Genomic DNA, 16,717 nt, shown 5'->3' on the forward strand with positions numbered 1-16,717 from the left:
TCTCAAGTTAATGGCTTGGATCAACCTATCATAAATCTCGTTATTTGGCATTTAGGCCCACCTTTGGCATAAAAGAGGTCCCGTGCATATTAGGTCGCATTTGTACTATTAATTTCTCTTCTTACTATGTAATTTATTTGCTATGTGGTACATGTTCCCTTATTCGCCAACATTATTTGCCTAATTGATTATTCGATTTATACTAATATGTTTCTTTTCTTTTTGTTTTACAGAGGTTTCTTTTTCCTTTCTAATTTATTTCCCCAAAGGTTGATTCGTGTTGACTGCGAACTGGCGGATCATCCATACTTCACTAGATCAAAAGGCCGATCACCCGCCGATATGACTGGTTCAAGTGCATCCGATCAAGATGGTTTAGGACTTGTCACTATCCCAAGAGATGAACCTGAGGCTTCAGAAGGAAGGGATCCTATTCCTTATAATGAACATATTGCTAACCTAATGCAACAAATGGCCAATATGCAAAGAGAGATCGATCGACTTCGAAACCTTACCAATTTGTCCATTAGCCTAAATACACCACTTCCCGAACATAGGGCAGATGCAACTATTCCACCTGTTGACTCTCCCTCGCCTCAAGACTTCCTTCCAAATCCTTCCCCTTTCAAAACCAATATGACTGCTCCTAAACAACCCGTCAACCAACCACAAGTCAATTTCGCAAACATCAACTCACAACAAACCAATCCACTACCTTTCACTACCCCTTATGTTTCCCAAACTCCAGTCATCCAAACTACACTTACCCAAGCTCCACTCACTGAAACTAACCCACTTACCCAAAAAGCCCCACTCACCCAAACCAACCCGCTCATCCAAAAATACCAAACGATCCAACATATACCTGTGACACATACTACAACTCCTAACATGCAATATGTGCCACAAGTATACGTAACAGAAGCTCAACCTTTCGTTGCTCCAATACCAACCATGCCAGAAGTCGATCCATATGATGAGATGGAGAGAAAGGCCAGATCAAAAGCAGATGAAAGTGTAGCTAGGGAGATTCATAATTTGAAAGAAGCGTTCAAAAGTATCCAACTTCACAAGGAGTGCGAAGGGTTTGAGTATGAGGATTTATGTGTTCATCCTGATGTCGAGTTGCCTGTAGGATATAAAGTACCAAAATTTGATGTGTTTGATGGGAAAGGAAATCCACGAGCTCATTTAAGATCGTATTGTGACAAGCTAGTTGGAGTGGGGAAAGATGAGGCCATTAGAATGAAATTATTCATAAGGAGTTTGACAGGAGAAGCACTGGATTGGTATACAAGTCAAGATCCGAAGAAATGGCATAGTTGGAGTATCATGGCACAGGATTTCATGGATAGGTTCAAGTTCAACACTGAGGCCATACCAGATAGATTCTATTTGATGAAATTAGAAAAAAAGTCGACGGAGTCTTTTAGAGAATATGCCATGAGATGGAGAGCAGATGCTGCAAAGGTTCAACCTCCGATGACAGAAAGTGAGATGACCTCCCTTTTTATACAATCTCAAAAAGATGCAACGTATTATGAAAAGATGATAAGCGTGGTAGGACAAAAGTTCTTTGAAGTTGTAAGAATGGGAGAATTCATTGAAGAAGGTATTAAAACTGGGAGAATCACTAATTTGGATGCCTTACAAGCAACAAGTAAAGCAATTCAGTCAGATTCAATTGGAGGAGCTTTTAAGAAGAAGAAGGACGGAGTGTCCGCTGTCATGACCATCCAGGAACGTAGGCCAAACCAAATGTTAACATACCAAAACCCTTTACCCCAACCTTCATACCATAGTCAGTATACCCAAGTCCCTCAACCATATTACCAGCCTTCTGTCGCCCCTTATCCAGTTTACACTACTCAGCCAATATATTATCCATCCAGAGCGCCTACTTATCCAAATACCTCACAATACCGACCTACATACCCACCTCAACCCCATTATCAAACACAAATTCGCCCATCAAATCCACCAAGGCCCCGCCCAAACTTTGAAAGAAGACCACCCAAAACCTATACACCTTTAGCCGAACCTTTATCCCAACTATATGAAAGGTTGAGAACCGCAGGGATACTCCAACCAATCCAAGCACGAATTCCCAACCCCCTTCCCGGATGGTATGATGACACTAAGCATTGTGTCTATCACTCTGGAGCTGCTGGACATGACACCGAAAACTGTCTTACTCTCAAGGACAAGATTGAGGCATTAATCAAAGAAGGAGTTATTCAACTCAGAGGTGCTGCCCCCAATGTAAATAACAATCCTCTTCCAAATCATGAGAATGTGAACATGATCACCATTGATGAAGAATGCAATTTGGAAGGGACTATTTTGCCAATCAAAGAAGAGAAGAATGTTATGGCATCTGCCTTTATTGCTCCCATTATCACAATCCAGGCGCGAGCGCCATTTGAAGTGGAAGTTTTGGTTCCTAAACCTAAGATTACGGTTTTGGTTGCTCAATCAACTCATTTTGATACTAAAGCAGTTCCCTGGAGTTACTCAACTGACACAAAGGACAAAGGGAAAGGAAAGGTAGTTGTAGAAGTTGCTGCTGCCGGAATGACAAGATCGGGGCGATGTTACGCCCCTGAAGGTGTTGCACGAATCGTACCGAATAAGGAAGTTAACCAAAAGAAAGTTGTGACAGAAGCTGAAATAGAGGATTTTTGGAGGAAAATGCCAACAAAAGAATATTCTGTTGTTGAACAGTTGAAGAAGACTCCCGCCCAAATTTCCTTGATGTCCTTATTGATGAGTTCTGAAACTCACAGGAGCGCTTTGGTGAAAGTTCTAAGTGAAGCTTATGTTCCGGCCAATATCACAAGTGAGAATCTTTCAGCTATGGTAGGGCAGGTTTTGGAAGCAAACAAAGTCTGTTTTCACGAAGAGGAATTACCATCTGAAGGTTTGGGACATAACAAAGCATTGAACATCACTGTCAGGTGTAGGGACAAGTTTGTTTCTAGAGTTCTGATTGACAATGGTTCAGCTGTTAACATATGTCCTTTCAATACCCTTCGAGCTTTGGGAATTAATATCGGGAAAATTCGTGAAAGCCATGTGAGGGTTAGAGGTTTTGATGGAACACAAAGGGGAGTCATTGGCGAAATTGATTTGCCACTGCAAATTGGACCCGAGGAGTTCGTGGTAGAATTCCAAGTATTGGACATACCTGCTAGTTACAATTTATTGCTTGGGAGGCCTTGGATCCATATGGCTGGTGCGGTCCCTTCTACCCTGCACCAAAATTTGAAATTTGTTTGGAACCACCACGAGATTATTATTCATGGAGAAGGTAGTAATTCTATGTATCCTGAGAATTCAATCCCTGTTGTTGAAAGTATGGAAGAACTGGATGGGTCTGTGTTCCATACTAAAGAGATTATGTGTGTTCATCAAACCGAAAGGGTAAAGTTACCACGTGTGCTTGTGATGGTGGCTTGGGAAATGTTGAAGAATGGTTTCATGCCTGGTCGAGGTCTTGGAGTGAACTTAGGTGGAATAGTAAAACCAATTCAATTGTTGGGCCAGAAATACACCTTTGGTTTGGGATACAAGCCTACTCCTGAAGAAGTCTCATTGGCCGATCTCAAAAGGAAAAGTGACATTTCATTGCCCCATCCCATTCCGCACTTGAATCAGTCATTTTCCAAGGCATATATTATAAAAGAATCAGAGGAAGACGCTGAAAACACCCTCGTGGAAGGACTCAAAAACTTATTTATAGAAGAAGCGGAATGCAACATGATCTTGGAGGATTGTACCGAGATTCCGACCATATGGGATGTGGAGCCTGGAGATGCTTTGAACAATTGGACTTATAACCCATCCCCGTTTCCTCGAAAATCTTGGTAGATGTTTGTACTAGAATTAATGAAATAACATGATTCAAAATTGAGGCCTGAATCATGTTTAAGAATCTTTAAATGTTTTGCCTCCACTTTTGAAATCTTAAATGCCACATCTAAGCCATATTTTCTGCTTTAAAATTTAAAATTTTGTACTTAATTATAAATTTATTTTTTACTCCCTTTCAGCGAGCAAATTAATGAATCTGCCAATACCGAGAATGTGACATGTAATGAAATGAGCAAACAAATCTCAAATACTGAGCAATCTTTTGCGGAATATGAAGAATAGGTGCAACCTGAAGAGTTGACTGAAGATTTTGAACATTTTGAGAATAAAATAAAGCCAAATTTGGATGAAACTGAGACGGTAAATTTGGGAGATTCAGAACTAATGAAAGAAACAAGAATTAGCATCCATTTGACTCCGTCTCAAAGAAAGGAACTTATTGATCTTTTGGGACAATATATGGATGTATTTGCATGGTCTTATGATGATATGCCGGGTCTAAGCACAAACATTGTTTCACATAAGTTGCCAACTGATCCATCTTGTCCCCCAGTCAAGCAAAAGCCAAGGAAGATCAAGCCTGATCTGAGTTTAAAAGTTAAGGAAGAAGTTTCTAAGCAAATCGACGCCAACGTCATCCGAGTCACAAAGTATCCTACATGGTTAGCTAATATAGTGCCAGTGCCAAAGAAAGATGGAAAAATCAGAGTATGTGTAGACTATCGAGACCTCAACAAGGCCAGTCCGAAAGATGATTTTCCACTTCCAAACATTCACATACTTATTGATAATTGTGCAAAGCATGAGTTGCAGTCATTTGTTGATTGCTTTGCAGGCTACCATCAGATTCTAATGGATGAAGAAGACGCTGATAAAATGGCATTCATCACACCTTGGGGAGTGTATTGTTATCGAGTAATGCCTTTCGGACTCAAAAATGCAGGAGCAACATACATGAGAGCTATGACTACCATTTTTCATGACATGATCCATAAGGAGATTGAAGTCTATGTAGATGATGTCATTATCAAGTCACAAAAGAGCTCCAATCACCTCACAGATTTAAAGAAGTTCTTTGATAGGTTGAGGCGGTATAATCTGAAATTAAATCCTGCAAAGTGTGCATTTGGTGTCCCTGCTGGAAAGTTGTTGGGTTTCATTGTGAGTAGGAAGGGCATAGAATTGGATCCTTCAAAAATAAAGGCTATTCAAGACTTGCCCCCTCCAAAGAGTCGAAAGGATGTAATGAGTTTTCTTGGTCGACTAAATTACATTAGTCGATTCATTGCACAGTCGACTATAATTTGTGAACCAATCTTCAAGTTGTTGAGGAAAGACGCTGCCATTAAATGGACTGAAGATTGTCAACAAGCTTTTGACAGAATCAAGGAGTACTTATCTAGTCCGCCCGTCTTGGTGCCTCCAAAACCGGGGAGACCATTGCTACTATATATGTCAGTATCGGACAATGCATTTGGATGTGTGTTAGGACAACATGATGAAACTGGGAGGAAAGAACAGGCTATATACTACTTGAGCAAGAAATTCACGCCTTATGAAGCCCGGTATACTTTATTGGAACGCACTTGTTGTGCCTTGACTTGGGTTGCACAAAAGTTAAGACATTACTTATGCGCGTATACCACTTTTCTCATCTCAAGGATGGATCCACTCAAATACATATTTCAGAAGCCTATGCCAACGGGGAAGTTGGCAAAATGGCAAATTTTACTAAGTGAATTCGATATTATTTATGTCACTCAGAAGGCCATCAAGGGACAAGCGCTTGCTGATCATCTTGCTGAAAACCCTGTGGATGAAGAGTACGAGCCTCTTAAAACTTATTTCCCTGATGAAGAGGTGTTATTTATTGGAGAGGATATTTTAGAAGAATATCATGGGTGGAGGATGTTCTTTGATGGTGCTGCAAATTCTAAAGGAGTCGGTGCTGGGGCAGTGCTTGTCTCAGAATCAGGTCAACATTATCCAGTCTCAGCGAAATTCAAGTTTCTATGCACTAACAATATGGCGGAGTATGAAGCTTGTATTCTTGGACTTAGAATGGCTGTTGATATGAATATACAAGAATTGTTGGTTATAGGTGACTCAGACTTATTGATTCACCAGGTACAAGGCGAATGGAGCACCAAGAATGTGAAGATACTCCCCTATTTGCAATGTGTGAAGGAAATATGCAAGAAATTTATCAAGATAGAGTTCAGGCATATTCCTAGAGCTCAAAATGAATTCGCAGATGCCTTGGCAACCATGTCCTCTATGATTCAACATCCAGACAAGAATTATATAGATCCAATCAAAATCAATGTGCAGGATCAACCAGCCTATTGTTTCCATGTGGATGAAGAAATAGATGGAGAACCATGGTACTATGATATTGTGAGGTATCTCAAAGAAGGAGATTATCCAGAAGGCATAAGCAATATTCAAAAGAGAACACTACGGAGGCTTGCAAATCACTTTTTCTTAAGTGGAGAAATCCTTTATAGGAGGACTCCAGATTTAGGTTTATTAAGGTGTGTCGACTCCCAAGAGGCGAGCAAGTTGATTGAAGAAATACATGGGGGTACTTGCGGGCCACACATGAATGGTTTTACTTTGGCAAAGAAGATTGTGCGGGCCGGATATTTCTGGATGACTATGGAAACAGACTGCATTCGCTTTGTGAGGAAATGTCATCAATGTCAGATTCATGGTGATTTGATCCGAGTTCCACCGAATGAACTCAATGTGACGAGTTCTCCTTGGCCGTTCGTAGCTTGGGGCATGGATGTCATCGGTCCTATCGAACCAGCCGCATCAAATGGACACAGGTTCATTTTGGTAGCTATCGATTACTTCACAAAATGGGTAGAAGCATCCTCACATAAGTCTGTGACAAAAAAAGTGGTGACAGATTTTGTTCGCAATAACATAGTTTGTAGATTTGGCATCCCCCATTCGATTATAACAGATAATGGAGCTAACCTCAATAGCGGTTTGATGCATGAGATATGTGATAAGTTCAAAATCATTCACCGCAATTCTACTCCTTACCGACCACAGATGAATGGAGCAGTTGAGGCTGCCAACAAGAATATCAAAAGAATATTGCGGAAGATGATTGATAATTATAAGCATTGGCATGAAAATTTACCGTTTGCCCTCCTTGGCTATCGCACCACGATTAGGACTTCGACTGGGGCAACACCTTATCTTTTGGTTTATGGAACAGAAGCAGTATTACCAATGGAAGTTGAGATACCATCCCTGAGGATAATCCAAGAAGCTGAGTTGAGTGATGCCAAATGGATACAAAGCCGATATGAACAATTGATGCTCATTGATGAAAAAAGAATGAATGCAGTTTGTCACGGACAACTTTATCAACATAGGATGGCCAAAGCTTTCAATAAAAAGGTAAGACTGAGACAGTTCAGGCCTGGACAATTGGTGTTAAAACGGATATTCCCGCACCAAGAAGAAGCTAAGGGGAAGTTTGCGCCTAATTGGCATGGGCCTTATGTGGTTCACAGAGTGTTGACTGGAGGAGCGGTGATTCTAGCAGAAATGGACGGAAAGATATGGCCGAAAGCCATCAATTCAGATGCGATTAAGAAATACTATGTCTAGGAGCCTTTATATTGTTTTCATGTAATATTTTATGTAATATTGAAGAACTACGTTCCGCCCTGATTCCCTTGGCGGGATACGTAGGAAACCCATATCGGGTCTGGTCACTTAGGAAAAATTATAAAGAAGATCCCATTGTTATGTACTATGAACTACGCCTGGCCTGATTCCCTTGGTGGGATACGTAGGCGGCCTGTATCGGCTTCGGTCACATTATGAGAAAATTTTCATTTCCCTCCTTCTTATTATTATTTCGTATATGATAATTACGCATAGTCTAGTTCATGTTGGATACCTAGGCAACCAGTAAAGGACTCGGCCCCTTTGTTTCAATTCTCAAGGAATGTATTCACGAATTACATATGGTTCGGTCTTTTCGTTATCATGATGAAATATCATTATCTCCCTTTACCAAAACTGGGACAGTTTTGCGGGCAACATTAGAAGAAGACGTCAAGAAAATTGAAGAGTATGTGGGAAATAGAATAATCAGGTTGAAGAAAGAAAAGGACGTTTGCTTCGTTTCACGACATGTCGCAATCTAAAATTTTGCAGAAATTCTTTACTATTATATATATATATATATAATTTATCTTATTACTTTTAATATGGACCTTTACACCAAATATTTTCCTATTATTTATTAGCCAAGATTTAGAATAGACGGGGATTGCAAGTCCAAACTAAGTTGAAGAAAGAAGGAGTATGAAGAGCCAAGGCTTCAAAGTCAATGCGAATCAACCTCCCCCCAAAACTCATAATTTTTCTTTGAATGCAGGCTTGCCAGAATTATCGGCCAATAAAGAGGTCAACATATTTACAGCCTCGGAAGGATCATATGCTGAATGGTTTGAATTACTTATAAATTTATGTTTTAAATCAAGCTTCTCGAAAATTCCAAATATCTTGATTTCACAAATATTTTCAGTTGTACTACCTATGATATTAAATGCCCCGCATAAATATTCTCAAATGCACTCCACGAATACTTTCAAATAATTTTAAGTGCAATACGCTATACAAATGCTTTCAGACATCTTTGAACACATCTCACAGATGTCTTGAAATCTTTTTAAATGCACCGCACAAATGCTTTCAATTATTATCAAATGCACTGCACAAATGTTTCAATTATTATCAAATGCACTGCACAAATGCTTTTAATTATTATCAAATGCACTGCACAAATGCTTTTAATTATTATCAAATGCACTGCACAAATACTTTCAAATATTATCAAATGCAATGCACAAATGCTTTCAAACATTATCAAATGCACTGCACAAATGCTTTCAAACATTATCAAATGCACTGCACAAATGCTTTCAAACATTATCAAATGCACTGCACAAATGCTTTCGAATATTATCAAATACACTGCACAAATGCTTTCAAACATTATCAAATGCACTGCACTAATGCTTTTCGATATATTCAAATGCTTTATTGCGCTCCACGTGGCTCTCAATTGTGTTTTTTACTGGTTTGCACAAATGCTTTAAATACAGTTGCATAAAACGCTTGCAAAATTTGCAATATTTACAAAGACGTCATTTTCATTAATCATTGACTTGAGAAGTTGCAATCTTCATAAATTATTTGGGTTAAGGCCTCATTTCATTAATCATTGCTGAAAGGCATCATTCTCATGAGTCATCGGCTAACCCTGTTTTCATAAGCTTTATTTAATCATTACGGCTCGCAAGGCCGCATTATATATACTCGCACCCTAGAGGTGTCATTCCCATAAGCTTATTGCACATTGCTTTATATTTAATATTTACTAATTGTCTTATCAAGTTTAAGTTTTGCAGAAATCGCAGCATAACGTGGAATTGTTTCTAAGCAGTGAACGGGGATGTTTATTGGAAAGTCAAACTCACCAACAATGGTCATGAATCTACTCTCGAACTCTACTCAACCTACTTCCATAATTTAGGTTTTAAAATCCAGTCTCGCCATTATTCGTTATTGAGACGATTTCTTTGGGGTTAGGCTTTACTTCGTTCTTCCCAATATTCTCGCCCCTTGTCGAGTCCAGGTTTTTAATTCCACTTTATCTCTTTATATTGTCAATACGCTCCCTTTTGCTTCGCTTCATTTTTCATAAACTTCATTTTAACATTGATGGTCGGGACAAAATTGGCTATTATGTCAACTTCTTTGCCCAAAAACTCTTTCATCGTCTTCGATCAAAGAGGGACAGCTGTTGACACCCAATTTTTACCCTCAACAACGTAACTTTTACAAAAAAAAAATAATATATTAATAAATAATAATAAAATATATATATAAAATTAAATAATAATAATAATAATAATAATAATAAAACGAAATATACATATATGGTATCATCATTTTAAATTAATTTCTCTTTCTCTCTCTATATATATATATTGTTTTTTTTTATAAAATAATTCTTGAATATAATATATTTTATTATTTATTCAAAAAAAAATTGTTGTCTCAAAAGATTTTTATTTTTAAAATAAATAGCTCTTCTAATTAGTTTGATTTAATTAATAGACTCATATTTCAAGTTAATTTATTTAAACTGAAGTTAATTATTTACTTTGTCAAAAATGAGAGGTTTGTTAATTAATTAATGCATACTCATCTTATTTTAATTTTAGACTTCTTCAATTTTAATTAAATTAAAATAATTGGCTTTTATAAAACCATGCGTATTTTCAAGTGTATTTTAAATAATTTGTCATCTTCATAACATATGCATTTTTATTTTTATTTTTTGTTATATAGTCATTATCTCTTAGTAATATTTAAATTTGACTTATAAAAAGAAAATTATTATTTACCATAATTAATTATTTCGTAAATTAATAATTAGTTACAATGAGGTTAATCATTTTACTTTTGTTAAAATTAAGAAAATCGTAAATTAATTCGTCTAATTTGATAACCAATTTCACTAATTAATTTTACGTTTTCATTACTTCTCCTAAATAACAAATAATTAATATTGAATTAACATTTTTTTTTATTTATTTATTCTTCCATTAATACTACAACACGCAAATAATATATATGCCATCTCCTCGTCAAAAAATAATAAAAATAAGTAAATCAATAAATAAATAATAATAATAAATAAAGAAATTAAAAAATATATATATTATTTATTCATCAGAAAATAAAAATAATTAAAATCTTCCGTAAATAATAATAATAATAATAAAATAAAATAAATAATAATAATAATAATAATAATAATAATAATAATAATAAATATATATTTTAATTTACCACCCATACCTATATTAATACTATATTAATAATGCCCATCACCCGTTGTCCCCTATTTAAAAAATAAATAATAATAAACATTAAATAATAATAAAATATATAATTATTTTTCTTTTCATCCAAATAATTTTAAAAAAAAAAATGAATATAATAATATATATATATATATATATATATTTTCCGCCGCACTTTTTTACCATATATATATATATATATATATATTATATTCATCCAATTTTTTATTATTTCTTATTTATCTTTTTAATAAAAATTAAAATATTAATATTATTTTAATCCACGCGTGCCCCGCCCATCATTCTTTGTCCATTTTAAAAATAAAAATAATAAAAATATATATATTATAAAAATTCATCCGATTTCTTTTAAAAAAAATAATAAAAAATTTAAATAAAATATATATATTATTATATGTTTTGTCCCCCTTCTCATATCCCTATACCATTATTTATTCCATGATTGTCCCCTGCACATATACCCATATTAATATTATATCTCTTTTATACCCTCTAACCGACACTATTTCAAAAAAATATAAAAAAATAAATCCCCACCCACTTTTCAGAAAATAAAATAAATAAAAAATATATATATATAATAACAATCCTTCCCATACCCCTTTGTCCCTTGTTTTTTTTTAAAAAAAATAATAAAATAAATAATAATATAAAAAATATATATATATATATATACTTTATCTGAATTAAAATATAATAATAATATAAATAATTCGGCCGCATATATATATATATATATGCACGCGTGTATTCCACCAAACATTTCTTGTCCCCCTTTATTTATTTATTTTTATTAAATATATTAAAAAATAAATAATTCGTCAAAAAAGAATATATATAATATTCGTTCGAAATAAATAAAACAAACAAATAAATTTTGCCATAATCTATTTCAAAATATATATATAATAATACTCATTCCGCATTATTTTAATATTCCGCCCCATTCCGCATTATTTAAATATTTGGCCCATTTCGTATTAATTATTTTTTTCCGCCGTTCCGTATTATTTTAATAATCCGCCCATTCCGCATTATTTAAATATTTTGCCCATTTCGTATTAATTATTATTTTTTCGCCGTTCTGCATTATTTTATATTTTCGCCCACTCCGCATTATTTTAATCATCCGTTATTATTTTTATTTTTATTTTTATTTTTATTTTTTATTTAATTTCTATCTCCCTATAAATAGAGGGATTAGACAGAACACTTGGGGGAGAAAAAAAAAACACAGACAGAATAGGGAAGAATTTTTGAATTTTCTCTCAATTTGAACTCGATTCTACTTAAAAAAAAAACAAGAGTATATTCGTGACCAAAGCATTTCCGTTCACTGCCCAGCAACAGGTAATATTTATTCCGTTCTTCTTTTATTTTTCATTGTTATTATCATAAAAGGTTATCCTAAATTATTATCTTGCTAATTTCGTCATTATTTTCTTGTTTTGCATGAACACCCCTGGAGCAAAAATGGAGTCTTGATCTGAGACTCGATATAATCATCCTACCCTCACATGGAGTCGATATCCTAGATCTTTTAAAAATAGCAAACGAATAAGATCGTCATATTCAGTGTCAATCCGGACTGTTTATATTTTTCAGCATTTATTATTATTGTTATTATTATTCTTATTATCAGTGTCTGTTTATTTGATGTCGTTATTATTGTTATTTTAATTATTATTGCTATTATTATTATTAGTATATTTATTTTCTGTTATTACTATTATTATTATTATTTTCGCTGTCAATATTATTAATAGAAGTAGTAGTATGTTTATTTTTCCGTTAGTATTACTTTTATTATTATTATTATTATTATTATTATTATTATTATTATTTTCGTTATTCATATTAATATTATTATTTTCATTATTAATATTATTAAGAGAAGCAGTAAAATGTTTATTTTTCTGTTAGTATTACTACTATTATTATTAATATTATTATTGTTATTGTTATTATTATTTTCGTTATTATTATTATTATTAGTAGTAGTAGTATATTTTTGATTATTACCGTTTTATTATTATTATTATTAGTATTTTATTTACTGTTAGCATTATTATTATTATTATTATTAGTTTATTAATATTTTCGTAATTATTATTATCATTATTATTAGTACATTTTTTTTTACTGCTATTATTATTAATGTTACCATTATTATTATTATGTTATTATATGTATTATTATTTTCGTTATTAATATTATTAGTAGTACTATTATTATTATTATTATTATTATCATTTTCGTTATTATTATTATTATTATTATTTGCATTATTATTATTATCATTTTCGTCATTATTATTAATAGCTATTTTTTTTACTATTATTATTACTTCGTTAATATTACTATCATCATTTCATTACTATTATTATTATTATTATTATTATTATTTTTGTCATTATTATTATTAATAGTAACAATGTTTTTTTATTCACTATTACTACTATCATTGTTAGTATTTTTGTTATTATTATTATTGTTATTACTTTATTATTATTATATGTTATTGTTATTTGTTATTAACGTTATTATTTATTATGCTTATTGTTATTATTCTTATTCTTATTATTATTATTGCTATTGTTATTATTATCTATTTATTATTATTCGTATTATTGCTATTATATTTACCGTTATCATATTATTATTATTATGATTATTATTATTATTATTATTATTATTATTATTGCTATTATTATTATTGTTGTTGTTATCACTATTTATCATTATTATTATTATTATTATTATTATTATTATTATTATTTACTTATTATTATTATTATTATTATTATTATTATTATTATTATTATTTTTGTTATCATTATTATACTAGTATAGTTTATTTACCATTATTATTATTACTATTATTGTTGTTGTTGTTGTTATGAGTTGTAGTCGTATTTTATTTTACTGTTAGTATTATTATTATTATTATTATTATTATTATTATTATTATTATTATTATTATCATTAGTATTAGTAGTATTTCTATCTACTATTATTATTATTATTATTATTTTCTTCATTATTATTATTATTAGTAGTAGTAGTACTAATAGTAGTAGTAGTATTTTCATTTACTGTTATTATTATTATTATCGTTACTATTATTATTCGTAGTATTTTATTTTACTATTATTATTATTAATATTATTATCGTTATCTTTATTAGTATTATTAGTATTAAATTCGTTATCATTATCATCATTAGTATTTTTATTTTTATTATTATTATTATTATTATCGTTATTAGTATTATTTAGTGTTACTATCATCATTATTATTATTATCATTATTATTATTATTATTATTATTTACTGCTGTTATTAATATTATTATTTCTATTATTATTATTATTATTATTTATCATATTATTATTATTATTATTGTCGTTGTGTTCTCACTAATGCAATAGCTAACATTATATGGATATTTAGATTTGTGAAAACTTTAATTAAAATGGTTCATCATGATAAAAGAAATCAATATTTTTCTTTAAGGCTTAGTTATAAAAATATATATATATCGCATTTAAACACTCACTTAGTTACTAAGCTTTGTTTTCAAAACTTTTTGAGCAACCTTTTTATAATTTTAATCATTTAACCTAAGTTTGGCCGGTAATCGTTTTTAACGAATCTTGAAGAATGCCTAACCCCTTCCCTTTAGGATAACTAGAACCCTTATCTAGAATCTCATAAGCTAAGTAGACCACTAATCGGAGATCATTTTTAGCATTGAATAAGTTAATTATTTAGGTATCCTAATTTACCTTAAAAATAATTAGGTGGCGACTCCTTAAAATTAAATAATTTAGGAATCATCAATATGTTGTACACCGTTTGACCTCGAGTTAAAATGGGGTATAACAGATACATATATACGTATTATATCACGTCATATCGTATCCTCACAGGGCGCCAAATATCAACAATAGTATAAACTGATGGACTTACCTCATATGTCCAACTCTAACTGTACCTGTTTAGACTTTCCGTCTACTTTTCCTTTCAACTTTCAACTTTACATGTCAATCATATTTCAATACCTTACCTGGCACCTATCTTTCGTGCCTTGCTTACCTGCGTGCTGTGTAACTTCTGATATCGTCAGTCACCTCCTTCTATCAATGTTGTCCTTCTGTTGAAACCAGAGGTTAGTATAAGGAGATTTTCTATGACTCGGATCTATAGCATGATCTTAGATATGAAAGAAAGGAAACATCTTAAATGCCCTGTAGCCTCTTGTTTATAGATGTGGCGCGCAACACACCGATAAACAAAACTTTACTAGACACGGTCTGAAGATAATCCAAGTACGAACTGCTTTGATACCACTTCTGTCACGACCCAACCCCATAGGCCGTAACTGGAGTCTGACCTAGACCCCTGTATACGTAACTTTCAAATATAACAAAATTGAACTACGGGTAATGTGATAAAACACCCCAAAACCCCAATAGGTCAAAACGTTTTCATGTTCATGTAGCCTCCTTCATTCGTATCGTATCATGAAAGAGAATGCAAGCCGACAAGGCTGCCATAACGTAAAATATTCGCAACGTGCCATATAGGCACAACTGAAATAAACTCATGAACAACCTATACATACATGTCTACAGACCTCTAAGAATAGTACGGTAACATATGGCGGGACAGGGCCCCCGCCGTACCCCTGAATAAATAAATACATATATACACCGAAGGACCAGTACAAAAAAACTAGGCTCCGAAATAGTGGAGCACCTCCAATCATAGGTGAGCGGAAATTCGGAGCTGGCGGATCTCTGAACTAAACATCTGTACCTGCGGGCATGAAACGCAGCCCCCCGAAGAAAGGGGGGTCAGTACGATACATGTACTGAGTATATAAGCATACATTACTGAGATAACAACTGAAACAGGGATGCAAGAAATCAAGTATAGCATTTAATAGGGTACTGTACCTACACCTCACCAAATAAAGTCATGTATACCTGTATCACGTACTATATCTAGCCCGCTCGGGAACTCGGTATTACAAATACATCATCTATCATGATAGACATATGCATATTATTAGCACTATGGAACGTACAGCCCGATCCATATATAGAGAGAGCACATGTCGAGGAACGACGGCTCGATCTACATATCGTGTAATAATGCCGAGGAACGACGGCCCGATCCATATATCCCATGATAATACTTAGGGGTGGGCATAAAATACCAAAAACCGAATTACCGAACCGAACCGGCTATTTCGGTATTTCGGTATTCGGTATTCGATACTTGAGTCCGGTATTCGGTACCGGAATATTAAATTTCGGTATTTCGGTTTCGGTTTCGATATTTATTAATTATCCCGTTCGGTATTCGGGATTTACCGAATACCGAATTATTTCTGTTGGGCCTCCTAAAAATTCCTTTTAATTTTTAAACATAAAGGGCTATAGGCCCATTCCTATAATTTAATCCAGCCCAATTGTCTTCAACATACCCTATAATTTAATCCAGCCCAATTGTCTTCAACATAACCTAAAAATTTCTTTTAATTTTTAAACATAAAGGGCTATACACTACTATTGAGTATTGAAGTTCTGCACTTCTGCTTCTGCCCTTCACGCCGCCTTCAGCCCTTCATTTTCACCGTGCCTTCACGTCGCCTTCAGCCCTTCAACTTCACCGCGCCGTCACGCCGCCATCAGCTTCACGCCGCTTTCACCTTCACCGCTTCAGTTGAAGGTAAGTTCTCTTTGCTTCTTCTCTTCCTCTTCCTCTTCCAGTCTTCCTTCACATTCTGTCTCTATTTTCCCCCAAAATAATGCAGCAATTCCTCTATGCTTCTTCCTAAGGGATTCATCAACAACGCATATCTGTGCAAGTGTGAACTTTAAGTTAAACCATAGGATATGCATAATT

General features: G+C 33.4%; 1 protein-coding gene across 1 annotated transcript; it reads left to right on the forward strand.

Annotated features, from left to right (window-relative positions):
* Positions 1-342: 342 nt before the first annotated feature.
* LOC129884107 (uncharacterized) lies at positions 343-7,503 on the forward strand. The gene is made up of 7 exons (XM_055958466.1): positions 343-2,920; positions 3,113-3,866; positions 4,053-4,086; positions 4,156-5,794; positions 5,870-6,565; positions 6,650-6,978; positions 7,087-7,503. The coding sequence occupies exons 1-7, from the start codon at positions 343-345 to the stop codon at positions 7,501-7,503; spliced, it is 6,447 nt and encodes a 2,148-aa protein (XP_055814441.1).
* The last annotated feature ends 9,214 nt before the right edge of the window (positions 7,504-16,717 follow it).

This window comes from Solanum dulcamara, chromosome 4, assembly GCF_947179165.1.
Source record: "Solanum dulcamara chromosome 4, daSolDulc1.2, whole genome shotgun sequence".
In the NCBI taxonomy this organism is placed as follows: Eukaryota; Viridiplantae; Streptophyta; class Magnoliopsida; order Solanales; family Solanaceae; genus Solanum; species Solanum dulcamara.

Bases quoted from the DNA above. Each gene is read 5' to 3' on its own strand.
- LOC129884107 (XM_055958466.1), top strand. From the start codon at position 343: ATGACTGGTTCAAGTGCATCCGATCAAGATGGTTTAGGACTTGTCACT. The intron at 3,867-4,052 runs GTAGATGTTTGT...ACTCCCTTTCAG, and splicing joins CCGTTTCCTCGAAAATCTTG to CGAGCAAATTAATGAATCTG. The intron at 5,795-5,869 runs GTGCTGCAAATT...ATCCAGTCTCAG, and splicing joins GTGGAGGATGTTCTTTGATG to CGAAATTCAAGTTTCTATGC.